Source organism: Triturus cristatus, chromosome 8 (assembly GCF_964204655.1).
Source record: "Triturus cristatus chromosome 8, aTriCri1.1, whole genome shotgun sequence".
NCBI classification, from domain to species: Eukaryota; Metazoa; Chordata; class Amphibia; order Caudata; family Salamandridae; genus Triturus; species Triturus cristatus.
In genome coordinates this window covers 919,488,954-919,512,089 of record NC_140591.1, presented here as the reverse complement: position 1 = coordinate 919,512,089, position 23,136 = coordinate 919,488,954, and the positions used below count along the sequence as shown (strand labels likewise).

The 23,136-nt window shown below is 41.8% G+C and overlaps 1 protein-coding gene across 1 annotated transcript in view; it reads left to right on the top strand.

Annotated features, from left to right (window-relative positions):
- LOC146805263 (zona pellucida-like domain-containing protein 1) overlaps positions 1-23,136 on the top strand; it is a 516,659-nt gene that overhangs the window by 302,463 nt on the left and 191,060 nt on the right. Inside the window, exon 7 of the mRNA XM_085622433.1 lies at positions 2,301-2,384. Coding sequence (XP_085478559.1) covers positions 2,301-2,384 — 84 coding nt within the window. The remainder of the gene's footprint in view (positions 1-2,300; positions 2,385-23,136) is intronic.

The window sequence follows — 23,136 nt, the reverse complement described above, 5'->3', positions numbered from 1 at the left end:
ATATAAACCTCTGCCATGAAGCCTCAATCTTGTGAAAAAGGCCACTGGAAGAAAGGTAGAGCTACCACAGAAAGATGATTATTTTAATAAGATTATAGCGTCCACTTAGGTCCAGGTGAAGACAGTTCCATTTGGTAAAGACATACCATATATTGGTACAATATATTGGTATATTGGTGGAGCTTTCCATAGTTGTTCTCAACAATAGCCGACATATGGACAGATAAAGTTACCCCTAAATACACCACCCACTTTACCCATTTTTTATCCTGACCAGAGAGAGTGACATTAGTTAAGACCCGAGTCTTGTCTGAATTCAGCTTATAACCAGAGACTTCTCCGAATGGTTGAGCAACTGCTACCACTGCACTTAAACCACTGATCGACGTTAGGGTTAGAACTGCCACATTGTCCGCATAAACTAGAACTTTGACTTCGCACTGGTGTATTCTAAGGGGCTAGATCTTTTCAGATAATTTGAGGGATGAATAAAAGCAGTGGTGGCTGGCACATGTAAGAGCGGAGGGGTGGGAGCGGGGCTGGGTGGGGGGAGTCATCAGTCGATGGGAGAGATAAAATTAAATTAAATAAAAATAAAACCAATTACCTTGCGCTCGCCACATCAGCGATGCGGCGAGCACAAGGTAAGTTTTTTTTTTTTCTTTAATTTTATCTCTCCCATCGACTGTTGACTTCACCCCATTTCACCCGCCCTACCGCTTTTACCCGTGCCAGCTGTCACTGAATAAATGGCTCTGCTCTATATATAGAGCAAATAATAGAGGAGGGCGAGCACCCCTGCCTGATACCACAAGAGCTAGAAAAAGAATTTGAGAAGGAGCCCGAGCAACAAATTCTTTCTTAAAGACTGGTATAGAGATGACAGTTTCTGTAGACAAAGGCAGAGCCTAATCCTGTGATCTCCTTTGCCCCCCAAACGAAGGGCCAGGAAACCCGGTCAATGCCTTCTCAGCGTCTAGAAGAGCAATGCCCATGGGCCCTTTGCTGAAAGAGGCCGTCTCCAAGGGCCTAATTGCCGTATTGACATGAGTTGTTGTATCAGAACCCGGAATAAAGCAATGCTGACTTGGATAATCAACCCCAAGATAATTCTGGACATTCGATTAGCATTGATTAGAGATTTAGGGAGATATGATGAAGTGTGGGATCCTTCCCTTTTTCAGAAAAATTATATTAACCTCACCCCAATACTCAGGAACCCGCCCAGACAAATTAGAGGAGTTAAGCAGATCTCTAAGCACTGGGGTAAAAATCTGCGAAAAGGTGGCGTAAAGTCCAGGGATCTGATCAGGACCGGAGCACTTCCCTTTGGCCAGGGAGCCAATGCATTTTCCACCTTGAAGAAAGTTATAGGTGCTTCTACTTTAGAACACTGGATATGTCTCAGTTTATGATGGAAATACCGTCCAACAAAACGGAGAATAACTTTGGTCGCGGAGAATCAATCGCCTCAATGGAGCTCATGATAGAGCAATCAAGAGACTTCTCTAATAGCAGCTGGGTCGACCACAAGCTCTCCATTCTCACTCCTGATCCGCTGAATGGTATTGAAGCTATAACTATCCATTACTCTAAAGGAGATAAACCGCTCCATTTCTTCTCTATTTTCAAAGCTGGACATTTGCCCAACAAAACCATTTTTGACCTCCTGATCCCAGATTCGCTTTTGGCCCGTATGGCAATATACTGCTCATAAAAAAACTCAGCCTGGAGCCAGTTCCTGGCGATGATGCTATATCCCAGATTAGATTCTAGAGTATTAAGAATCCAACAAGGCCCTGTTTGTTTCCAAGAAGCAAACCAAAGAGTATGTCTATGACACGAAGCCTTGAGTGCATCACAGACCACCAAAAGTGATGCTGAGCCAACACCAATGGCTCAGCACAGCTCAAACCATTCTCTGCCATTGCTCCCAAGGCATCGACATTCCATGAAAACACCAATGCCATGGGCAACACCTTGCAGCTCCGTCATGAGCCGCTCAAGTTAAGTATTGTGAATCTGCGAAGGGAGTTGCAAAAAAGTTTCGATTTGCAATTTCGCCTTGGTATGTTGTGCTTTTTTATTTCACTCTCTTACCTTATTGTGTGGCTCAGGTTTTTGGAGGGTGAATTAATTGAAGATGGTGAATACAGCACTGTTCAATTATTAACAATGGAGCTATGTATGCACCTGAGATATCTATATCCTCTTACATTTTGAAATTAATTTTGTAAATATTAGCATCCGTGTCGTGGTTGTAAAGGTAATTAACTTCCTACAATACCTTTTACTTTTAGATTTAATGTTTTGCTGGATCGTTGCTATGCTTCCACTTCTCCTTTCCCAGCTGTTTCTTCCAGTATCTATGACATTTTTGTTGGGTAAGTTATTTTCCTATGCTCAATTTGAAGTAAACTTCTTCGAATGAACTTTTTACCAAAACAAACACAACTGATAAACCAATTCTGCATGTTTTTACAAAACTACTGTACATAATATTACACTTATGATTCTAACACAAACTCATGGGTCAATTTTATGAATAGTTACTCGGGCTCAGTGCAGAATTGAGTGCTTCTTTTTATGTATTTGTTCTTTAAAAAGTTCTAACGTGTAACTAAATTTCTCCAAGTTAGTGCATGATATTTAGACAACCACTGTTTCCTGTTTACGAGTTGTTCAGTCAGAAATGTGTACACTTATACAAGGTCTTAATTTGAACCAGTGGTTGCTTTTGCGGCTCACCAACACTTATTTTTTGGGTTCCTGATCTGGCATTTCCCAAGAGTAAGAGAAGCAAAAACGCACAAAGGAGAAAGGGGGAAATATGAAAGATGGAGAAAAGTCTCAAAGGGAGTATGAAGAAACCTACAAGAAAGAGATAAAGAGACAGGGTGTGTCTGGTAGTCGATCAGAGAGGCATGAGGTGGATTCCAGTCTACCCAGCCTAGATATTTGGCATGTTGGTGCGAGCTGCAGGCCTCTTGAGATGAGTTTTGGGCACCAGCACATATTCTTCGCAAATTAGGCACTGACTTATGTGAAGAAATTCAGTTCAATGTGTGTGTTTTAGACAATGTAAATACATAGAAAAAATGTGAGTGCTCTGTATTGAACCAGTGCCCTGTGTATTGACAAAATTAATTCAATTTTGTTTAGTTTCTGTTTGGATCAAGATATCACTCTGCCACCCATCTGTTTACCATTTGTAAAATAATATACATTTATTTCTCTGTTTTTCAACTTATGATCATGTCACTTTCAGGCACTTTGGGCAGCCATGTTTCCTTTTGAGAACATGGGTGAAACTGAGTTGCTATATGCTGTATGTGAAATTACTTTCTTAGCTAGAAGCAACCAGCATACCAAGGTTTCAGATTGCTTGTGTGATATTTTCATAACTTCAGTGTAATTATGAGTGATATTTAACGACTATGAGTGACACTTCTTCACGGGCAAACTCGAGCAATAAAGTTGAGGGAAACATATATATATCAGTAATTACATCTATTTACGCAACAAGAAACGCTAAGAAGATCTTAAAACTGCTGCAAAGCACCAGAAATGGAAGGGCACTGTGGACCCAACTATACCAAAGAGGATGTGATAGACCCCAGTGCGGATGTTCTCAGCTGCCTGCTAATAAATTATCATAATTACTCAGTCACTACAGTCAGTTGGCTTGCAGACTCGGAGCGTTGTCCAGCCCACCACACCACCGGGCAAGCCACAAGAGAGTGGGAGGCTGAGGCACAAAGGCTGTAATTTTTTCAAAAGTCGTTAGCTCAGCTGCTAGTTCTCTAAAATAATTAAAATCAATTTTATGTAGGCAATAGACATGGGCAGTTTATGAAGAAAAGCTATGCAAAAACACGAGGGTGGATGGATTTTTGTGAAAAGCAAATGTTAGAAGTGACTAGGGATATAATATGGGTGGATTGATATTACACTGCATTAAAGCCCACAGAGAGTTATTGTTTTGTTACCTAGGATCTCACATATTACCAGAGTACACTCATATTTGCTCCAGTGATAGACTTTTGTAATAACGATGGTCTCAATGAAATAGACTGTAATTTGTTTGACATTACTCAAGCCAGTTTTAACTACAGCTTTTATGATAACAAGGAGCTGCGATTAAAGGTTACATATTTGGCCAAAACAAAAACATGTCACTTAAAATGCTATAGATAGATTATATGATCAAAATCAAATTCTCCTCTCGGTTTTATTGAGCATTTGTATGAATTCAGAAGCGTGTAGAGCATGAACAGAATTGTTCTTTCGAAACATGAAAACATGAGTTAGCAAAAGAGGACAGTTAACCCATCTGTCTTCTGGTGCTTGATATGAAAAGGAGAAGTGATTTTATAGGGCTGCAGAGTGTGTAACCAGAAGCTTGCGGGTGGGACAAAATTGTGGAGGCAGTTGCATCAGACCTGTGCACTGAAGCACGACACAGAGAGTAGGGAGTGAACTGTATCCAACGGGCACTTCCACGAGTGGAATGGGAAGCCAAGAACAGCAGAAGCCCTCACAGAGTGAGCATCTGCTGTCTGATTGCAACACATGTGCATGGATTTAAAAAAAACACATTTACAGCAATCCACAGGTCACGTCCCCAGATGTTGAGCATTCTCATTAGCATCCACTAAACACAGGTTTCCCAAACAGTGATATCTTGAATGTCAGGCAATGGAGTCACTGGAGGCCATCTTCTCTTTGCATTGGGGTGTCTTATTGACTGGAAGGCGACAACTGATGTTTACTGTGCTTAAAGGCCTCCTGCAAGTATGCAAGAGTTAGAAATCAGTTTGCATTACTGTGCGTCCGTCCGACAAAGTCAGAGCCACGCCTTATAAACTCAAAATTTACCAGCTTCACCCATGCCAGACTGTCTACACGTGTCTCAGAGAGGCCAGAGGGGCAACCAGAGGGTGTACAATTTGATTTTGGCTGAAACAATTTTGACTTGGCTAGGTAACCATTAGGCCTGGCCTAAAATTCCGTTCCGCTCGCGGAAATTGCGATAATTTGACATTTTCACGTTCCGCAGAGAGCGCGAAAATGTCAAAATTTCCGCAATCCGCATTTTACCGGAATTTTTATTTGCTTGCTCGTGCTGTAAAATAATACATTCTCGCGTGCGCGCGATCGCCTTACCTCAATCCCCGCGTTCGCCGACAAGTTTTCCTGATCCGGTCGTGTTCTCCACGAGATGTTGGATTGTTGGTAGCCATTTGCGCTGTCTCGCGACAGTTCACGCCCGCAGTAACGTCATTCGTTGCACGATCACGTCTTTCTTCTCGCGATCATGCACCGCGAGACAAGTGAAAACAAGATGGCCGCGTTCGTGAGCAACCGCATGGGTAAGTTGGCGAGCCGCGACCACGCAGAAAATTCCGCGAACGGGCGGGAAAAAAACTTCTGCATCTTCGCGATATTTCCGCGTTTTTCGGAGATTTTTAACATTTTCGGGATAATTTGCGAAAGTGAATTTCACAAATTCCGCCCACCCCTAGTAACCATGCCATCGAGTTACCAGGTCTGCAGACAAGCTAGATTGCTTTACCGGCAGTGCGGCAATGTGCAGATTAATCGCTGTGTGAGAGGCTGCTTTTTTGGAGTGCATTGCGATCAACAAAGATGTAAGAGAGATCTGCATGTGTGACTAAGCATTTTAGTGTGGTGCTGCAGACACCAGCACTAGAATGTGTTAGTCTAACACCTGATGTGTGGTACTTGGCAGGGCTGGAGGTAATCAAACCAGACAAGCATTCCAATGCCAATCATTTTGGCTCCGAACTGAACTACTAATGTTTTTACCATATTCCACTAACAAACAACACATATAAAGCAAGGAGCAGAAGCTGTGCAAATTTCTCTAATACAAAAATACAGGGGAATGACAGCATCCCCCACATATATAGTTGCAATGCAGCAAAAAAAGCAGCAGTGCATGATTCCTCGACAAGAATATGTAACACATGTACAGTTAGCACTGCAAGTTTCAAAATCTGATGTTAATGTCTGTTGGTCTGTGATATGAGGGGAGAATAAGGAGGCCAGTGAGATCGAAAGAAAGAGTGAGGAGTAGAGGATGAGTTGGAAACATGTGAGGTGAAAATAAAAAGATGAGGTGAAGACTTGAGAGGGAGGAGATACAGGTCAATGAAAGAGAAGGCAAGGGTAGGGGTAGTGAGGGAAGTGAAAAGGCAAGAAAGGAGGGCATGGTAAGGAAAAGTGTGAGGTGGAAAAAGGAGGATGTGGAGGAGCCACTGTTGTATTTTCAATCCCTATGTGCTGTCTTTGATGATGTTGGGACTTTAGAGACACATTTATAATGGGAAACGGAAAATTAACATGTCACAGAATGCAAAGCGCAATTGGTCAAGATAGGATGATATGTCATACATGACACGTATCGCTTGGCAGCTACAATTAAGACAGTCCCTCTCCTCTTGCATAAGTTTCTTGAATTTAGCTGTGAGCCACAAGAATTGGTAAATCACATGATAGCCTATGGCCAACATTGGTAGTGTTGGCAATTACATTTGCACCAGCATTATAGCCTATACATTTAACCCTGCTAAGCTTCTACTTTCTGAGGCCTGTAGAGAGCAAGAAGCAACTCTTGCCTAGACAAATTGTGTAAATAAAAATGAGTGCTGCCCAACTCTGGTGCAAGCATTTTGATACAAAGTGAAAGGTCATTCGGCCTCTCACTCTCTTGAGTGAGGCCAGGAGAAGTCAAGTTAGTTACTCAATTATTAAATTGCAACGCCTTTAGTTTGGAACTTCCACTTTGTGATTAGTGATGGTACCACTTCAAGGGCGGAAGCTTGTGTGGTTAGGTGGAAGTAGCCTAAGCTTACCTGCCCAGGTCTCATGGAATTGCCAGAAGAGACTTGAGAAGAACTTTGTTTCTATGTCTATTAATACTATTAACCTATAATTGGCTGGGTCTCTGACAGAGTCATTTTTAAACATTTGATGCAAGTCAATAAAACTTTATTCGGCCACATTATGACCATAAAAGTACATATACACAAGTAGTAGCCAGTGCAAATACATTGTAAAAAGCAGGAAATATAAAAAGCTGTTAGTAGCCCTTAAGTACATATGCCATAGTGCAATACGACCTGTACAGTCAACCTATTCAATATTAAAACAATGCGAACATTATAATATCACTACAGGAATTAAAAAGTCATCAAATAGGTTGGAGGACATTTCAACATTCAACTCCACAAAGCCCAGGTCATGTCTACTTGTGGTCCATTTTTCCTTCTACAAACCGTGCCTGCTAAAAAGCTAGCAACCCCATAACATATTAGAGGGAATGAAAGCATTTGAAGTATTTCAGGGCTGGTCTTACTTGTGCAAATTGGCACTCTTTCAAAAGAGGTAAAATGTGCTTAGACCATAAATCATTATAAAAACCACAAAAAAAATAAAATGCATCAAGTCTTGGTCTGAAAAATCGTCACAAGAACAGGTTTTAAAGATCCTACCTTCGCAAATCCCTGTGTAAGGAGCCGGTAAATGCAATTGAACCTGAATCTTGATAAAAGAAAACGTTGTGGCAGATTATTGATAAAAGTTCAAAAAGGTTCGTATAAAATCCCAGGGCTTATTATCATGTACAGTCTAACTGTGGATTTGGTGAGTTCAGTTGTTTCCCTTTCCAGCCTTCTCTTAGTTAAAAATTGACTTTTAATTGCTTTCACCTCCCCGATATGCAGTTGTTTTGGTTGGTTAAAAAGCTCTGGGCGCCCCATTGATGTGAGCTGTTGTAAATCATAACTTAGCCAGGGAATATCTGCAAATCTATCTAACTTCATACAGTCCTCTAAATAGTTTGATTTAAGCAGGGCTTGGGCCTAGACCAGATTTTTAGCCACCATAATAACTGTGATATAATCTGTAAAATGACCCTGCTTTAAATCTTCATACACAATAAATGCAGGGTATTAGACCTGGTCCCATTGGCATGAGTCTCCCTTCCATTTTTTCGGATTGCCTCCTCTGTGTTTGATATGTTTTGCTGGTTTAGATGCATTGGGTACTGTGTCACTGCTATTCAGTGCCACAGTGCAAGTGCAAGTGCTCCCTATGTTAAAGTGATGTATTGATTAGTGACTCCATGATTGGGTTATTTGATTTACTTGTCAGACCCTAGTAGAGTGCACCATGTGTGCCCAGGGCTTGTAAAGCAAATGCTGCTGGTGGACCTGCAGCACTGGTTGTGCCACCCACAGAAGCAGCCAGTCCCTAAACCTTCTCTTATCTTCATATCAGACACCCTTAAGGTAGGCCCAAGGGCAGGGTGCATTGTAAGTATAAGGTAGGACATGCCCTGGTGTGTGGCATGTCCTAATAGTGAATTACAGCCATTTTAGTTTTTCACTATTGCAAAGCTACCTGTTCCCCATAGGCCAGAATGGGCAGTTTGATTATAACATCCTATCATCATAACTGACCCAGGGAACTAGGTAGAAATTCGAGTTTAGTATGCCTGAACTGAGAATGATAAAATACATCTTTTAGTGATGTTGGTTTTAACATTCTGTGTTTGAAAATACCACTTTTAGAAAGTAGGTATTTTCTTGCTTAACTGTCCAAGCCTGTCTCTGCTAGGTTGTGTATTGTGTGTCTGGTTTTGTGAGTGACAGGGGCTGGGGGATTGCAGGAGAGAGGGTGAGTCTGCACAGGGCTGAATAGAAAGATCTGCATGTAGATGGGTGGTAGGAGTAGCACCTGGGACCTGAATAGGGCTGTGCCTTCTCTCCACAATGCTGGCTCCACCTCCTGTGGGGCGTCTGATGTCCCTGGCCTACACTGTGAAAGGAAAGAAGGAGTCTTGTCAACAAAGTGCTCAAGGACTGACCAGAACTGGTTTGGACTAGGCCCAGGCCTCTCTGCCTTCAGAGAAATAAGAGAAAAGTAGTATAAATATGGGGACCCAGACCCCAAGACTTTAGATCACTTCTGGAACAACAAGACAAACCTCTGCCAAGGAGAAGAACCAAGGAATCTGTAGGAGTTGGACTGCCCCCCTGTCAGTGTGCTGTGTTGTTGGGTTGGCCTGCAGTGATGTCTTTATTGCCAAGGAGAGGAGAAGGAACTTTTTAGAGAACTTTCATCATCTTGCAGAATATTTCTCCACTGGCTTGAACTTGTGCTTGCCTCCTGCTTAAGTCTCAGGGCTACAAGACTTCACCACCAGCTCCCCTCTAAATTTCCTTGCTGGGAATTCTATCTGCAGAAGCCTGCGTGTTGCTGGGAGCTGGAAGCGTGACTCAACGAGAAGAAACGTGTCGCTGCCACAGCTGTTGTCGTCGCATCGCCGGAGAAGCATGCCGCCGCTGCATCTCCAGAGAAGCGTGTCTTCGTCTCAGCTGTTTGATGTCGCATCACTGGAGAAGCATGTCGCCAACGTGAGGGTCGCCGTCGCATCACCGGAGAAGCGTGTCGCAGGGCCTGTTGTGGCTCCAAAGTACAGAGTTCGCAGCACGGCTGCTAGGGCGTGCACGCATCGTCTTCACATCGTCACATCAAGGGTGCCATCTTATCGCATCGCACCGGATTGTCGCATCGCATCGAAGCGCCATTTTGTCGCATTGCAACCGGAAAGCATCACGGGAATCTACGCATCACCTCCTCTCCGGTAATGATCAAGACACTTCCACTACTCTGCGCAAGCATCGAGGCGTGACGCATCGTCTCCCCCGAAGCAAGGAACCGACGCATCTCCAACGCTGCAAGCATTTTGTTTATTTTGCGTTACGCGTCTAGGTACTTTTGTGAGAACTGTGTCGCATTTACTATCAACTTGAACTAAGTTACTTCTACCATCTTTAAGTCAATTTTGAGTACAGTATTATGGATTTTTGTCGTTTGTGGTCTTTGTTAAGCCTATATAAAGAATACTTATTTTTATGAAACCTGTGTGGTGTCCATCTGTAGTGTTTTTACTGTATTACTGTACGTGTTCACAAATGCTTAACACACTGCCTCTGAAATAAGCCTGTCTGTTCGTGCCAAGCTATCAAGAGGGGTGAGCAGGGGTTATCCAGTAGTGTAATCCCCTTTCCCTGACTTAGAAGCAAGGGTCCCTATTTGGTCAAAGGTACCTACCTCTGCCAACAAGAGACCCCCAGTTCTAACACAGGGGTACTCGGGGGAGCAGCTAGAAGTTCCCTGAAAAATTGATTTTTTGCCCTTTTCAGATCATTTACCTCCTTATAGCCTCAAACCTTACTGCCATATGTTCCCATAGGGATGCATTTCTCATTGTAAACTTTCAATAAAGGCAATTAGGGTTTACTCCCTAATCTTCTAGTGAAGTCCAGTTTTGCCCCTGTGGCTCTCGCTAGGGTGTTTTTCTTCAATGCTCGCTGAGCCACCCAAGATGCCTTTTCATTAAATAGTACACAAAAATATGGAATGTAATAACGTTGGAGAACTCCCCACCTTTGCATAAAATAGCCCACTTCTCCCACCTGGTCTTACCCGATGACATTATATGAGATTTTGTCAAATTAATAGAAAAGGTCCAATGAGACCATAACATTGATAAAAGTATTTACAAGTCGTTTTAACCCAATTGGTGTCCTGGCAAGTAACACTGCATCATCAGCATGTAAAAGGGCAGGGATAGGCTTTGAACCAATTCTCAGAGTGTCCTTACTTGCTTCGTTATAGGTTATTGATATAAAGTGTAAATAACACCGGAGCCAGGATACAACCCTGCCTCACTCAATTCCTAACCTACCATGGTTTGGTTAGGGACCTATTTTCATTATATCGAGCTGCGGCAGTTACATTTAAATGAGACCGGTGCAAGAAGGCTACCAAATCTACATCCATGCCTATCTCTAGCCATCATTTTGATCTGTTCACTCTATCGAAGGTGGACGTTAAGTCCATAAATGCCATGAACATGCAACCTTTCTTAGCAAGGATGTATTTACTAGTCAACATAAGTAGATTCATGCATTGGTCCACTGTTCCCATGCCATTCCTAAAACCAAATTTCAGGTCCGATAGCACATTCTTTTCCACCAACCAATTACTTAAACGATCTAAAATTTCCTTACCCATTATTTTTGCTGCTGAATCTAATAGCGAGATCGTGAGGTAGCATGCTGGGTCGTCTCTAGTGCCCTTATTAGGTAAGATCAGTGTCGTGGTCCATGAGTGCAGGCTAGCCACTGTAGCAGCATTAAAAACCCGTGTTAAGATCTTTGCCCAAGTGCCTGGGTCTGATTTATAAAGATCCACCGGTATCCCATCGGGACCTGGGGCTTAACACGCTGAGGCAGCCGCAATAGCTTTCAGTAATTCATCCATCTTAAATCATAGAGAAAGTGATTCAGTATTAGGTTCCCAAGGGATATTTGTATGTATATAAAACAAAGCATAGGTAGTAGTGAAAAACCGCACACCAAAATATAATACACAATTGTTAAGTAAAGCACATTTTGTCAAGGCGTATAATTTCAACAATTCAAAGTTAAATCGGGGTGCTCAAGGCAATTAATGACGTCTACTACCTAGAGACATCGCCAGCATGTATAAAACATGCAAAATCTAACACAAAAAAGAGCCTGAACAGCACACCCTAATTTAGTAAATATTTTCAATCCCGCATTAATATAGGTTGAACACTGCATCCAAGTCACAAATGTTTGTCAAAAGAAAGTGGAAAAGATCAGTTCCATCAATCAATGGTCATCCTTGATAATGAATCCAAACCCCTTCAATTTCAGTTGGTTGTCATCTTTATTTTTTGAGACAGAAATCCCAGCACACGAACCAGCCGACACGTGTTTCGTCTTACAAAGACTTTTTCAAGGCTGGAAAAGTAAATTTATCTACTAAATACATCTTAATACAAAATACACAAATATGCAAAAATGTATACATTTCCATTATAAAAACTTAATGCACACCCACACTGGTGGTAATCATTATAAATTAATTGATATTCTAACATTCATGTTCAGTTAAGTTTATACACACAAATGAACATAAACATAGTCCAATAGCTCGGGAACCTTAGTTCCTTGATACACATAAAACAATACATTTGCATGTGTGTCATAGAAGGAGCAATATGCCGATAGAAACCCAATCACCAGTGCTCAATATTGTCATAAAAAATCCATATCAAATAATTATACAACTGATTGCAAAAGACGATGAAATCATTTGATAGACCAGATAAGCCCACCACTGTGACAAACTATATTGTATTGTGTCCAGTAATTGGACTTCATGCACAGCATAAGATGCACGCCTGTTAGGCAAGACCAGCCAGAAGTACAGATGAATAGAAACCCACCGATTGCTGCATAACAATCATCTCCGTTGGTATTGGTCGAAGACCACAGAAAAAGCGTCCAGTCAGTCCAAAGTCCCATTCAATTAAGAAAGATCATCAATCTAGTAATAGGAGAGATCGATATCTTCTGTCTATATGATCCAAAGTTGTGCTGTCCTCACATTATATCACATGAAATTAAAATGCGGTTACATAAGTTTGAGAAAACTAACGAGTTAACAGATAATCCATAATTGTGACTACTGCAAAGAGAACTGTCTGATAATGTTCGGCCCAGTCAATATAAATTCAAAATGGCACTCCCAGTATAATGTATCTTGACCTTGTCATATTATCATGCCACAGTTATAGAAATCGCCACATCCGGTCAATAAAACATTTCTTACTCTTAATAGATACTTATCTTAGTTTACTCTACAAAATAATATCCCTAATGGGCCTAAACAAACTCTCATAATTAGAGAATACAACTCTGTTATGTGCAGACCCAACTCGATCTAAATAAAGTTTGAAAGCATCTAAAAAAAATATCAAAAAACGCAGTATCACGTTCCCCCATTACAGTCTCAAAACATACCTTCAGCTAAAACGTGGTGTCAAATCAATGTATAAATTGAGTAATGAAGAATGAGCTACAATCCCGCTCAAACGGTATTCCGTAACACTCCTTGATACGAGTGTACGCACTACCTGCATATATAAAAAAAAGGGGAAAAACAAAAAAACCCATAAGTATATAATAAACTGAATCCGGCCGGTCAAAAATTGCATCCCACTCCCACACTCACCTGTCCCGGAGCGGAAATGTAGATGTCCGCACTCAACACGATCCCGCAAGCAAATAGAAAACGCAAAAGGGGGCTGGCATGTCACAAATATATTCTCGAACACCCAAATCACGTAATTCTTAATTCCGATCACGTGATCGTGGTGTGATGGAAACTACAGCAGTAACATCGGAAAAATGGGTCCACCATGTTGGAAAAGGTTACTACATTCCATTTAGAACAGGAAAACTTCTATAGAGAGAGCCCTCTAAGAATTAGTTATTTGGCTCTTAAACAAACCACCATTAATCAAAAACACGAGAATAATACGCAAAAAACTTTGTTGTTCAATGTATGTCTACTCAGTATACGAATCTACATTGGAAGTTCCCTACGTATGTCGACCGATAAACCAGTGTAAATTCTCACAACTGACTATTTTATCACAAAGCAGTATCAATTTTTACACTGACAAGCAAGTCTTAACATTAATAGAGAGCTTCATGTATTTTTGAAAGATTGACTTTTGCCAATTTTGTCTAATGATGCTTTTTTGTGATATGTTCCTGTACAACTTGTCTCTTAGTTAGAGACAATCGGACGCTTGTATTCAATTTCATTGTGTCCTGTTTTTTTCTTATTGGGCCATATGTTCAGTGTGGTAAGCTGATGCATCTCATTATGATACTTGTGTACTGAAAAACATGCCAACCAAATTCGATCGTGCTCTGCATTGTAGGAAGGAGGAACTTAATCGTGCATATTAGGAAATGTGGATATAAATCTTCATGAAGTGTCCAATACCATGGGATTCATTATGTGGACAGATTTGTAATGTCATTGCTTATTTTCCACTGTGCTGCATGCCTCAAGAGCACTTCACTGTTTCAGCATGAAAACAACTCATTAATGCTAACATGCCTTTAACCTACTCGTTTTTACTTCACTACTTTTACTGGTTATTCTTTCTTTTTCCTCAGATACTTTTATGTAAGGGGTATTATGAGCTAGATGCCTTTACCTTCTACTAGCCACTTTGGTTATTGTATAAAGCAGAGGTAATTCTCTCTGGGTTTACCTTCTACTAGCCACGTTGGTTATTGTATAAACCAGAGGTAATTCTCTCTGGGTTTGTTTCATGGGATTATTGATAAATAGGGAAAGCGACACCATGTGCTTTATACAGGTAGTGGACTAATTTAATCATATGCACACCGTACAAGCTGGGGTGTTTCACTAATACTGAATGATACTATGACATACGTTTTAACATGCCACCACATTGCTAGACAGTGTAAAAATTAATAATGCTTTGTGATGAAATAGTCAGTTGTGAGAATTTACACTGGTTTATCGGTCGACATACATAGGGAACTTCCAATGTAGATTCGTATACTGAGTAGACATACATTGAACAACAAAGTTTTTTGCGTATTATTCTCGTGTTTTTGATTAATGGTGGTTTGTTTAAGAGCCAAATAACTAATTCTTAGAGGGTTCTCTCTATAGAAGTTTTCCTGTACTAAATGGAATGTAGTAACCTTTTCCAACATGGTGGACCCATTTTTCCGATGTTACTGCTGTAGTTTCTATCACGCCACGATCACGTGATCGGAATTAAGAATCACATGATTTGGGTGTTCGAGAATATATTTGTGACATGCCAGCCCCCTTTTGCGTTTTCTATTTGCTTGCGGGATCGTGTTGATTGCGGACATCTACATTTCCGCTCCGGGACAGGTGAGTGTGGGAGTGGGATGCAATTTTTGACCGGCCGGATTCAGTTTATTATATACTTATGGGGTTGTTTGTTTTTCCCCTTTTTTTATATATATGCAGGTAGTGCGTACACTCGTATCAAGGAGTGTTACGGAACACCGTTTGAGCGGGATTGTAGCTCATTCTTCATTACTCAATTTATACATTGATTTGACACCACGTTTTAGCTGAAAGTATGTTTTGAGACTGTAATGGGGAACGTGATACTGCGTTTTTTTATACTTTTTGAGATGCTTTCAAACTTTATTTAGATCGAGGTGGGTCTGCACATAACAGAGTTGTATTCTCTAATTATGAGAGTTTGTTTAGGCCCATTAGGGATATTATTTTGTAGAGTAAATTAAGATAAGTATCTATTAAGAGTAGGAAATGTTTTATTGTACGGATGTGGCGATTTCTACAACTGTGGCATGATAATATGACAAGATCAAGATACATTATACTGGGAGTGCCATTTTGAATTTATATTGACTGGCCCAAACATTATCAGACAGTTCTCTTTGGGGTAGTCACAATTATGGATTATCTGTTAACTCGTTAGTTTTCTCAAATTTATGTAACCGCATTTTAATTTCATGTGATATAATGTGAGGAAAGCACAACTTTGGATCATATAGACATAAGCTATTGATCTCTCCTATTACTAGATTGATGATCTTTCTTAATTGAATGGGACTTTGGACTGACTGGACGTTTTTTCTGTGGTCTTTGACCAATACCAACGGAGATGATTGTTATGCAGCAATTGGTGGGTTTCTATTCATCTCTACTTCTGGCTGGTCTTGCCTAACAGGCCTGCATCTTAATGCTGTGCATGAAGTCTTCTTTTTCTTGTCTCGCTATTCTGAGTCCAATTACTGGACACAATACAATACAGTTCGTCACAGTGGTGGGCTTATCTGGTCTATTGAATGATTTCATCCTCTTTTGCAATCGGTTGTATGATTATTTAATATGGATTTTTTATGACTATATTGAGCACTGGTGATTGGGTTTCTATCGGCATATTGCTCCTCATATGACACACATGCAAATGTATTGTTTTATGTGTATCAAGGGACTAAGCTATTGGACTATGTTTATGTTCATTTGTGTGTATAAACTTAACTGAACATGAATGTTAGAATATCAATTAATTTATAATGATTACCACCAGTGTGGGTGTGCATTAAGTTTTTATAATGGAAATTTATACATTTTTGTATATTTGTGTATTTTTTATTAAGATGTATTTAGTAGATACATTTACTTTTCCAACCTTGAAAAAGTATTTGTAAGATGAAACACGTGTCGGCTGGTTTGTGTGCTGGGATTTCTGTCTTAAAAAATAAAGATGACAACCAACTGAAATTGAAGGGGTTTGGATTCATTATCAAGGATGACCATTGATTGATGGAACTGATCTTTTCCACTTTCTTTTGACAAACATTTGTGACTTGGATGCAGTGTTCAACCTATATTAATGCGGGATTGAAAATATTTACTAAATTAGGGTGTGCTGTTCAGGCTTTTTTTTTTTGTTGGATATCTGTATGTACTACGGCCACCTCAGTGTACTTCTGCTCAAAATGTCTGACCCATTTATCAGCAGGAATAACGCACTCTGTTTTTGGCATATCATTATTTCTGAAAAAAAAAGGGCTTTTTACAATCTTCCAGAGTTTGGAACTGTTGCTCATAATGCTAGCCTGATCTAAATCCTCCCAAGCCTGTTCCTTTATTTGATCTTTTCTTACTTTTAAGTATGTATTGTACGCTTTTCTATGCACTTTAATTGCTTCATGATCCCTTGGCTTATTTTTTAGAGCGACAATTAGGGCTTTATGGGTTTTGGAGCAATCTGAGTTAAACCATTCAACCTCCTTATTGTCACTAGGTGTGCCTTTAACAGTTAGATTTGTTGCAATCCGCTTAGTCAAGTTATCAAATGCCTCTAGTACCGCATCCGATTCAGTATTAGTATCGAGGCACTGCTTAATGTCTTTCCTACCTTCAATGTACAGCTGGTTTAAAAAATCCTCCTGTATAATCTTCCCCCACCGCATTTTATGGGCCTGGTTAGTTGGATAAAATTCACTATTCACGAGAGCCGTAGGCTCCGTTCCCTGAAGGACCATCAAACCCTTAAATTCAACAATGATTTGGTTGTGGTCACTATAGCCTGTCCAAGATGAGCTTACTTTCATTATGTTTTGGGACAGCAGGGAAGACACCGCAATGTAATCTATGGTTGAACAACTCCCTCTCCCATAGAAGGATGGCACTGCCACTGACTCGCTCCTGTGCTCTAAACAATGTAGATTGTTGTCAGCTAATATACTCTCTCACAGGATACCTTGGAGAGTGTGTTCAAAGTGAGCCAATGGGAGCCAAATCATCCAATGTTCCCTCCCCAGGATGCAGTTTAAAGAGCAACAGTGTAAATTAAAGTCCCCATTATGATAAATATACTGGGTACGATTATCCTGTGCAGCGTGCTCCATAAAGGTTTAGAGGAAAGCTAAATGCTCACTATCATGGTTCCTGCGAAAGGAGTTATAAATATTAATAACTACCAAAGTTGGGTTCCTGGGGAAAGTTAATTCCACTGCTAGCAGGTGTGGGGATGAGCTAGTCATACTGTTAATGGTACATGATAGTTTCAGTGAGATTAAGATAAGCAGGCCTTTTTGCTCGTCCTGTAGCAGAAGGAGAAGCGGCCTTTGCAAAAGATGCAAAACTATGCAGGAAAAAAGAGTCTGAGGTGTTCCAAGTTTCTTGAAACGCGACAATGTGGCCAGTTTTTATTATAGCTAATGAGTACTCATCATCTTTTTTCGCCCTCAGCCCTGCGATGTTCATAGACAGGAATTTACTCGAAGATGAAACATTCTCTGCTGCAACTAAGTTCAACTTAGACTTATTGACCAAGCTAACTAATAAAGAGTGATTGATACCTGACATACCAACACTTGGGGCTAATGGTCAGCCAATACTATCTAAGTCACTCAATGCGCATATTTATTTACAAGGGGGATAATCCTAGGCGTATTTGGACACATTTTTGGACCCTGCCTCAACTTACCCTGTGACAGACTGCGGGCTTTCCCCTGTGTACTCCCACATTGTGCCCCTTTGGGATAGAAGAAAGAGAGCAGAAGGACCTGTATTCCCGTATTGGGGTCTGATTTATACTGGATACAAGTCATAGCTTGAGCGTGAGACGGGTGTGTAAGATTCACCACAATGCAATCATCCTACCTGTTTTTGTTTGTGGCTTCCCCCACCCACCCCACTCTTCTGGCCATGATACCGTGAGTTGCTATGGTGCGGCCATTTACCAATGATCTGTCCAACCAGTGGGTCACCTTGTGTGTCAGATCTATTGTTGCCTCCTTAGCATTCCGCTTAATTGGTGGCACACCCACTAAAACGGCTACTAGATGAACTGACTCCAATGGTAGATTTAAGGTGTCAGTTCTCTCTTCCAGTTGACCAGGATTGTTAGTAGATCTAAGATCATGTGATTCAGCCCCCTGGGAATCCCGAGTATCTGCAGGATCATCCGCTCAAGGTCTGTACGGTACCACCCACAGGCCTTCACATTCCTCCCTTTTGTCTTCTGGGGCTCTGACACTACCTTGTGGGCCCAAAACGCCTTTGGGTTGCTTATAACACCCTGGGACTGATGGAGGACTCTCTCTATACTATAACCCTGCTATGCTACTACTTTATGGGGCATGTAGAGAGCAAAAAGCAACTCTTGCCTAGACAAATTGTGTAAATAAAAATGAGTGCTGTCCAACTCTGGTGCAAGGATTTCAATAGAAAGTGAAAGGTCATTAGGCCTCTCACCCTCTTCATTGAGACCAGGAGAAGTCTAGTCAGTTACTCAATTATTAAATCGCAAAGCCTTTAGTTTGGAACTTCCACTTTGTGATTAGTGATAGTACCACTTCAAGGGTGGAAGCTCGTGTGGTTAGGTGGAAGTAGCCTAAGCTTATCTGCCCAGGTCTATTGAACTTGTCAGAAGAGACTTGAAAGGAACTTTGTTTCTATGTCTATTAATACTATTAACCTTTAATCTGCTTGGTCTCTGACAGAGTCATTTTTAAACATTTGCTGCTGAATTGCACCCCTCTAGGCTTTAGGGATGCAATTTGAACTCAGGCAATTACTGAAGAGTGGTATTTATATCTTGGATCAGAAGTCAAAATTATAAATAAATAGGCCAGTAGGAATACTGTGAGAAGCTGGCCTGGTATATGATGTCCACTAATGTAAGTGGGCACCTTGCACCAGTCCAGACAACCCTTATGGTGAAGTAAGAGGTCTCATACAACCTTAGAAAGCTATCCTAGTGGTAGCTGTGGAGAGCAGCCTTCAGGCTTAGTCTTGAAGCAGTGTAATGCATCTTGTTTACTAGATTGCAATCTTATAGTATAGATTAAATGAAAAGGAACCACACTAAGTATGTATAAAATAGTATGTTACATTATCTCCTACATGGAGATAGGCACAAAGCACACAATATAAAAGCAAAGAAATCACAGTAAATAGCACTAATACACAGTGGGCCCAGTGGGGGACCAAACCATATACTAAAAAAGTGGTATAAGAACCACAACTCGAGTCAGGACAATGTTGAGAGGACGTAGAATTGCTGGGACCCCAAGGAACTACCCAAGGTGAGTAGATAGGGACCCAATGTAAAGCATGTGCAGTATGCGAACACAAACGCATGCTCCGTGCAAGTCTATGTGCAAGTCGCGGTTGGAATTTTAGAGATTAGGGACCCTTCTCAGTGGACCCTGAAGAAACCTCATGGAAGACAGAAGGTTGTAGAGCCACCCCACCTGTGCATACCATGGTACCCAAATTACCTATCCCCGGGAAGCTGGGCGCATAGGTGTGAAATGGTGTCAGAAACCGCCGTCAAACTCAATGGAGGCCTTCAGGAAAGTGCAGCTGCTGGAAGAAGAGAAAGGAAACTTGGAAGACGGACGTCCTCCGATGTCGGGTACTTCAGGAAGGATGACAGTGACCTTGACTCTGCAGCTACGAGGACCAGGCGATGCTAAGGATGACCAGGACTCTGATGTGAGCTGCCTCATGAAGTATGTCGAGTGCTGAGAGGTCAGTGTCAGGCGGGACCACCAAAAAGCCTTGGCAAATGCAACCCACACAGGAAATCAAGAAGGTGCACGGTTGGGACCAGCAAAGTCCAGGAGACTCACCAGAAGCAAGAGAGTCAGGGCACTCCCTGGGCAATCAGGGGAGCCCAAGGAAAACAAAGATGACCCTCAATTGGACCCACAGGTCAGAGGCACAGAGATTGCAAGGGGACCTCAAGCAGCTCACCAAACGGAGCAGGCAACTGTGCCCTTGAGGTGGTGTGGCTGAAGATCTTGATGCAAGAAGTTGCAGGAGGTTGGGGCTACTTGGAACCCAATACACTTGTCGTAGAGTTGCCAACAAGCATATGCACTTGTAAAAGTATGTGGTGCACAGGGGTTCAGTTAATGCAACCCCCACAATGGATTCTGACCTCAGACTTGGTGAGAGGGCAGCTCGGGCCTCTCGAGACATAGATAACCACCACCTGTGTTGTTGAACCCTTCGGAGTCCGCAGGAGCTCGGGTTCAGCAGACCGGTCAGCATTTTTGAGGTGCCTGCAAATGCAGGGAAGAGACTCCTTCACTTGAAGGGATATTATCTTCAAGTGTTTTGGATGCTTCACAGGTCCTGCACGGGTCTTGTATGGTGCATAGGCACAGACGATGCAGCAGATTGAAAGGGAGACGAAGTCAGGCCCAAATGAAGTCTAGCGAAGTCCAAAGTACCCAGACGGTAGAAGGGCAGTGGTTTCAGTTCTGATTCTTGTCCACAATGAATCTCGGGACCTACACCCAGGTAAGCCCTTAAGTACCCTAAGGAGATATTTGGGAAGATTCTGGGTACTCTCCCAGGGGAGGGTCTGGACAGGGGGAGGTAACTCCCATGTCCTTTGTCCAGTTTCGTGCCAGAGCAGGAGCCAACGGCTCCCAGGACTGGTTTGAACTGGACTATGCACAGGGACACCAAATGTGCCCCTCAAGCAGACTTTTAGGTGAGGGAAAGGGCACCCCCCCAGCCCTAATACACTAAATCCTGTCTGGGAGGTGGTCACACTTCCAAGTGACAGGCTGCCTATTGTTCTGCCTTCCCCTGCTCGAGCTTTGCTCAGCAGCAGGTGGGCAGAAATGTGTCTCTAGTTGCTAGCAACCATTTTGTGCTGTCAGGGGCTAGAAGGCTGGTACTTGGAACCCTGAGAGCCTAACGGAGGGCTCTCCCGGTGGGTGGAATCATACCTCCCACACCAGTAACGATGTGGGGGTATGATTCCAACATGTTTGACACTAAACACGATAAGGTTAGTTGCAGCTGTTTTCAAGATGGTCATCGCATGGTCACGTAATGCCTCTCTATATTAGTATATGGCTGCTTCACTGACAACCCGGGAGAATGGACTTCGTGGGCTGCAGGGGTGTCCTGCTCATGCTGGGGTACCCTCTCACTTAGAACCAAGCACCCTCTCCTCAGGATTGTAAAGGCCTGCTAAAGGTGTGCCTTATAGGTTTTAAGTGCAGTGACCTTTAGATATGGTAAACCTATATCTGTTGTATGTGGTGCATACACCAACTTAAACAGGCTGCAATGTCAGGCTTGTAGTTTCATTTTGAATGGTCTCTCATGGGTGGCATAATACATGCTGCAGCCCATGGGAGACCTCTGGGGTACCTATGCCCTGGGTACATGGGTACCATATACTAGGGACTGACAAGGGTTCCCCAGTATCCAATCTGGGGTGTACCTAGTAAATACAGAACAGTTTTAGGAGAAAGTAGGATCCCAGTCAGACTAGTCAAAAACAGTATCACATCAAGCAAAAAGTGGGGTTAACCATAAGAAGCACATCCTACTTTCCTACAAATACTATTCATGCAAGGGGCACCCTCGAACTTAGATATTGTATGCAGTTGTTTACTGATATAATACAACTGGTGAATTCAATGGGTGAGAGAGTTCAATATTACTGCTGCTCAAATTCAAGAATGGTGGTGTATAGCTTATTAATATGTTCAATCCAAGCTGAGGCACTGGTGTTTATGTTGTTTGATTGAAAGCATGCCATTGGGGGGCATATTTACAATGAAATGGGGCTGAATTTTCCGCACCATGCTGCATCATTTAAAAAACACAGGGATGCGCCGTATTTACATGAACATGGTCAATCCTGTGATCTCCCCAGCGCCGGCACAAAAACAGCAACAGTGCACCAACGCAGACACCCTTGCACTATGGTGAAAGAGTGCCTGTATTGCTGGGATGATTTTATTTGTGCAGGAAAGGACATCTTTCTGCACAAAAACAATCATTAATGGTGTTTTGCTCCTTTTATGTGTGCTGAATGCAGCACACATAGAATGAGAAAAAACTAGGAGGAATAGAGGTACTTCTCCTTGTTGCACCACTTTAATGCCTCCCCTGGAAAGGCAAAAGGTTTTCCCTCTGCCTCAAATTTGCGAATCTTTGTAAATCTGGGGCAATGTCAAAAAGCCATGGGTGTTGCTTAGGAACACCCACAGAAACACCCATGACATGCCCCTGTGACACAGAGTACTGCGTGAAAGAGGGACATATTCACAAGGCAGTGTAAAGCCTTGCAAAGTGGCTTTCTGTGGCTTTGTAAATAGGGCCAGCAGACAGCTCCACTGGAGCATCAAGAAAAGTGATGCTCCGATTGTGCTAGGGTCGTGTTAATATGCCCCTTGGAGTCATTGGATTTACAGATTTAATGCAGAAGAATGGATTATTGATTTTGGTTGTTTGCTTGCCATACAGCTTTTTGATTTTTATAAGAGAGTCTCAGGTCTTGCGCTATTAGATATTGTGCTAGTTGTAACATTGGTGTAGATTTTTTTAGAATCCAGAGTTCTCTGTTTATTTTCTTTTTTTCCTGTGCAAAAGATTTAGTAAACCAATATGTTTTTAATGGTTGCCTAACTCTTGCTAAATGAATTTGGTAATGTAGCTATTAAATTTGGTTGTGAATTCTGTCCTTTGAAAAATGTAGCAAGAAAATGCTAGTTTGAAATTGCACGAGGACCAAGAGCAGAGTGACATGGTTGACAGTTGGCTGATTTGCTTAATATGGTCAATTTTAGCCTTTTAAAGTTCAATGAAAAAAGCTGGGTCAACACTATATTCCCTCAGATT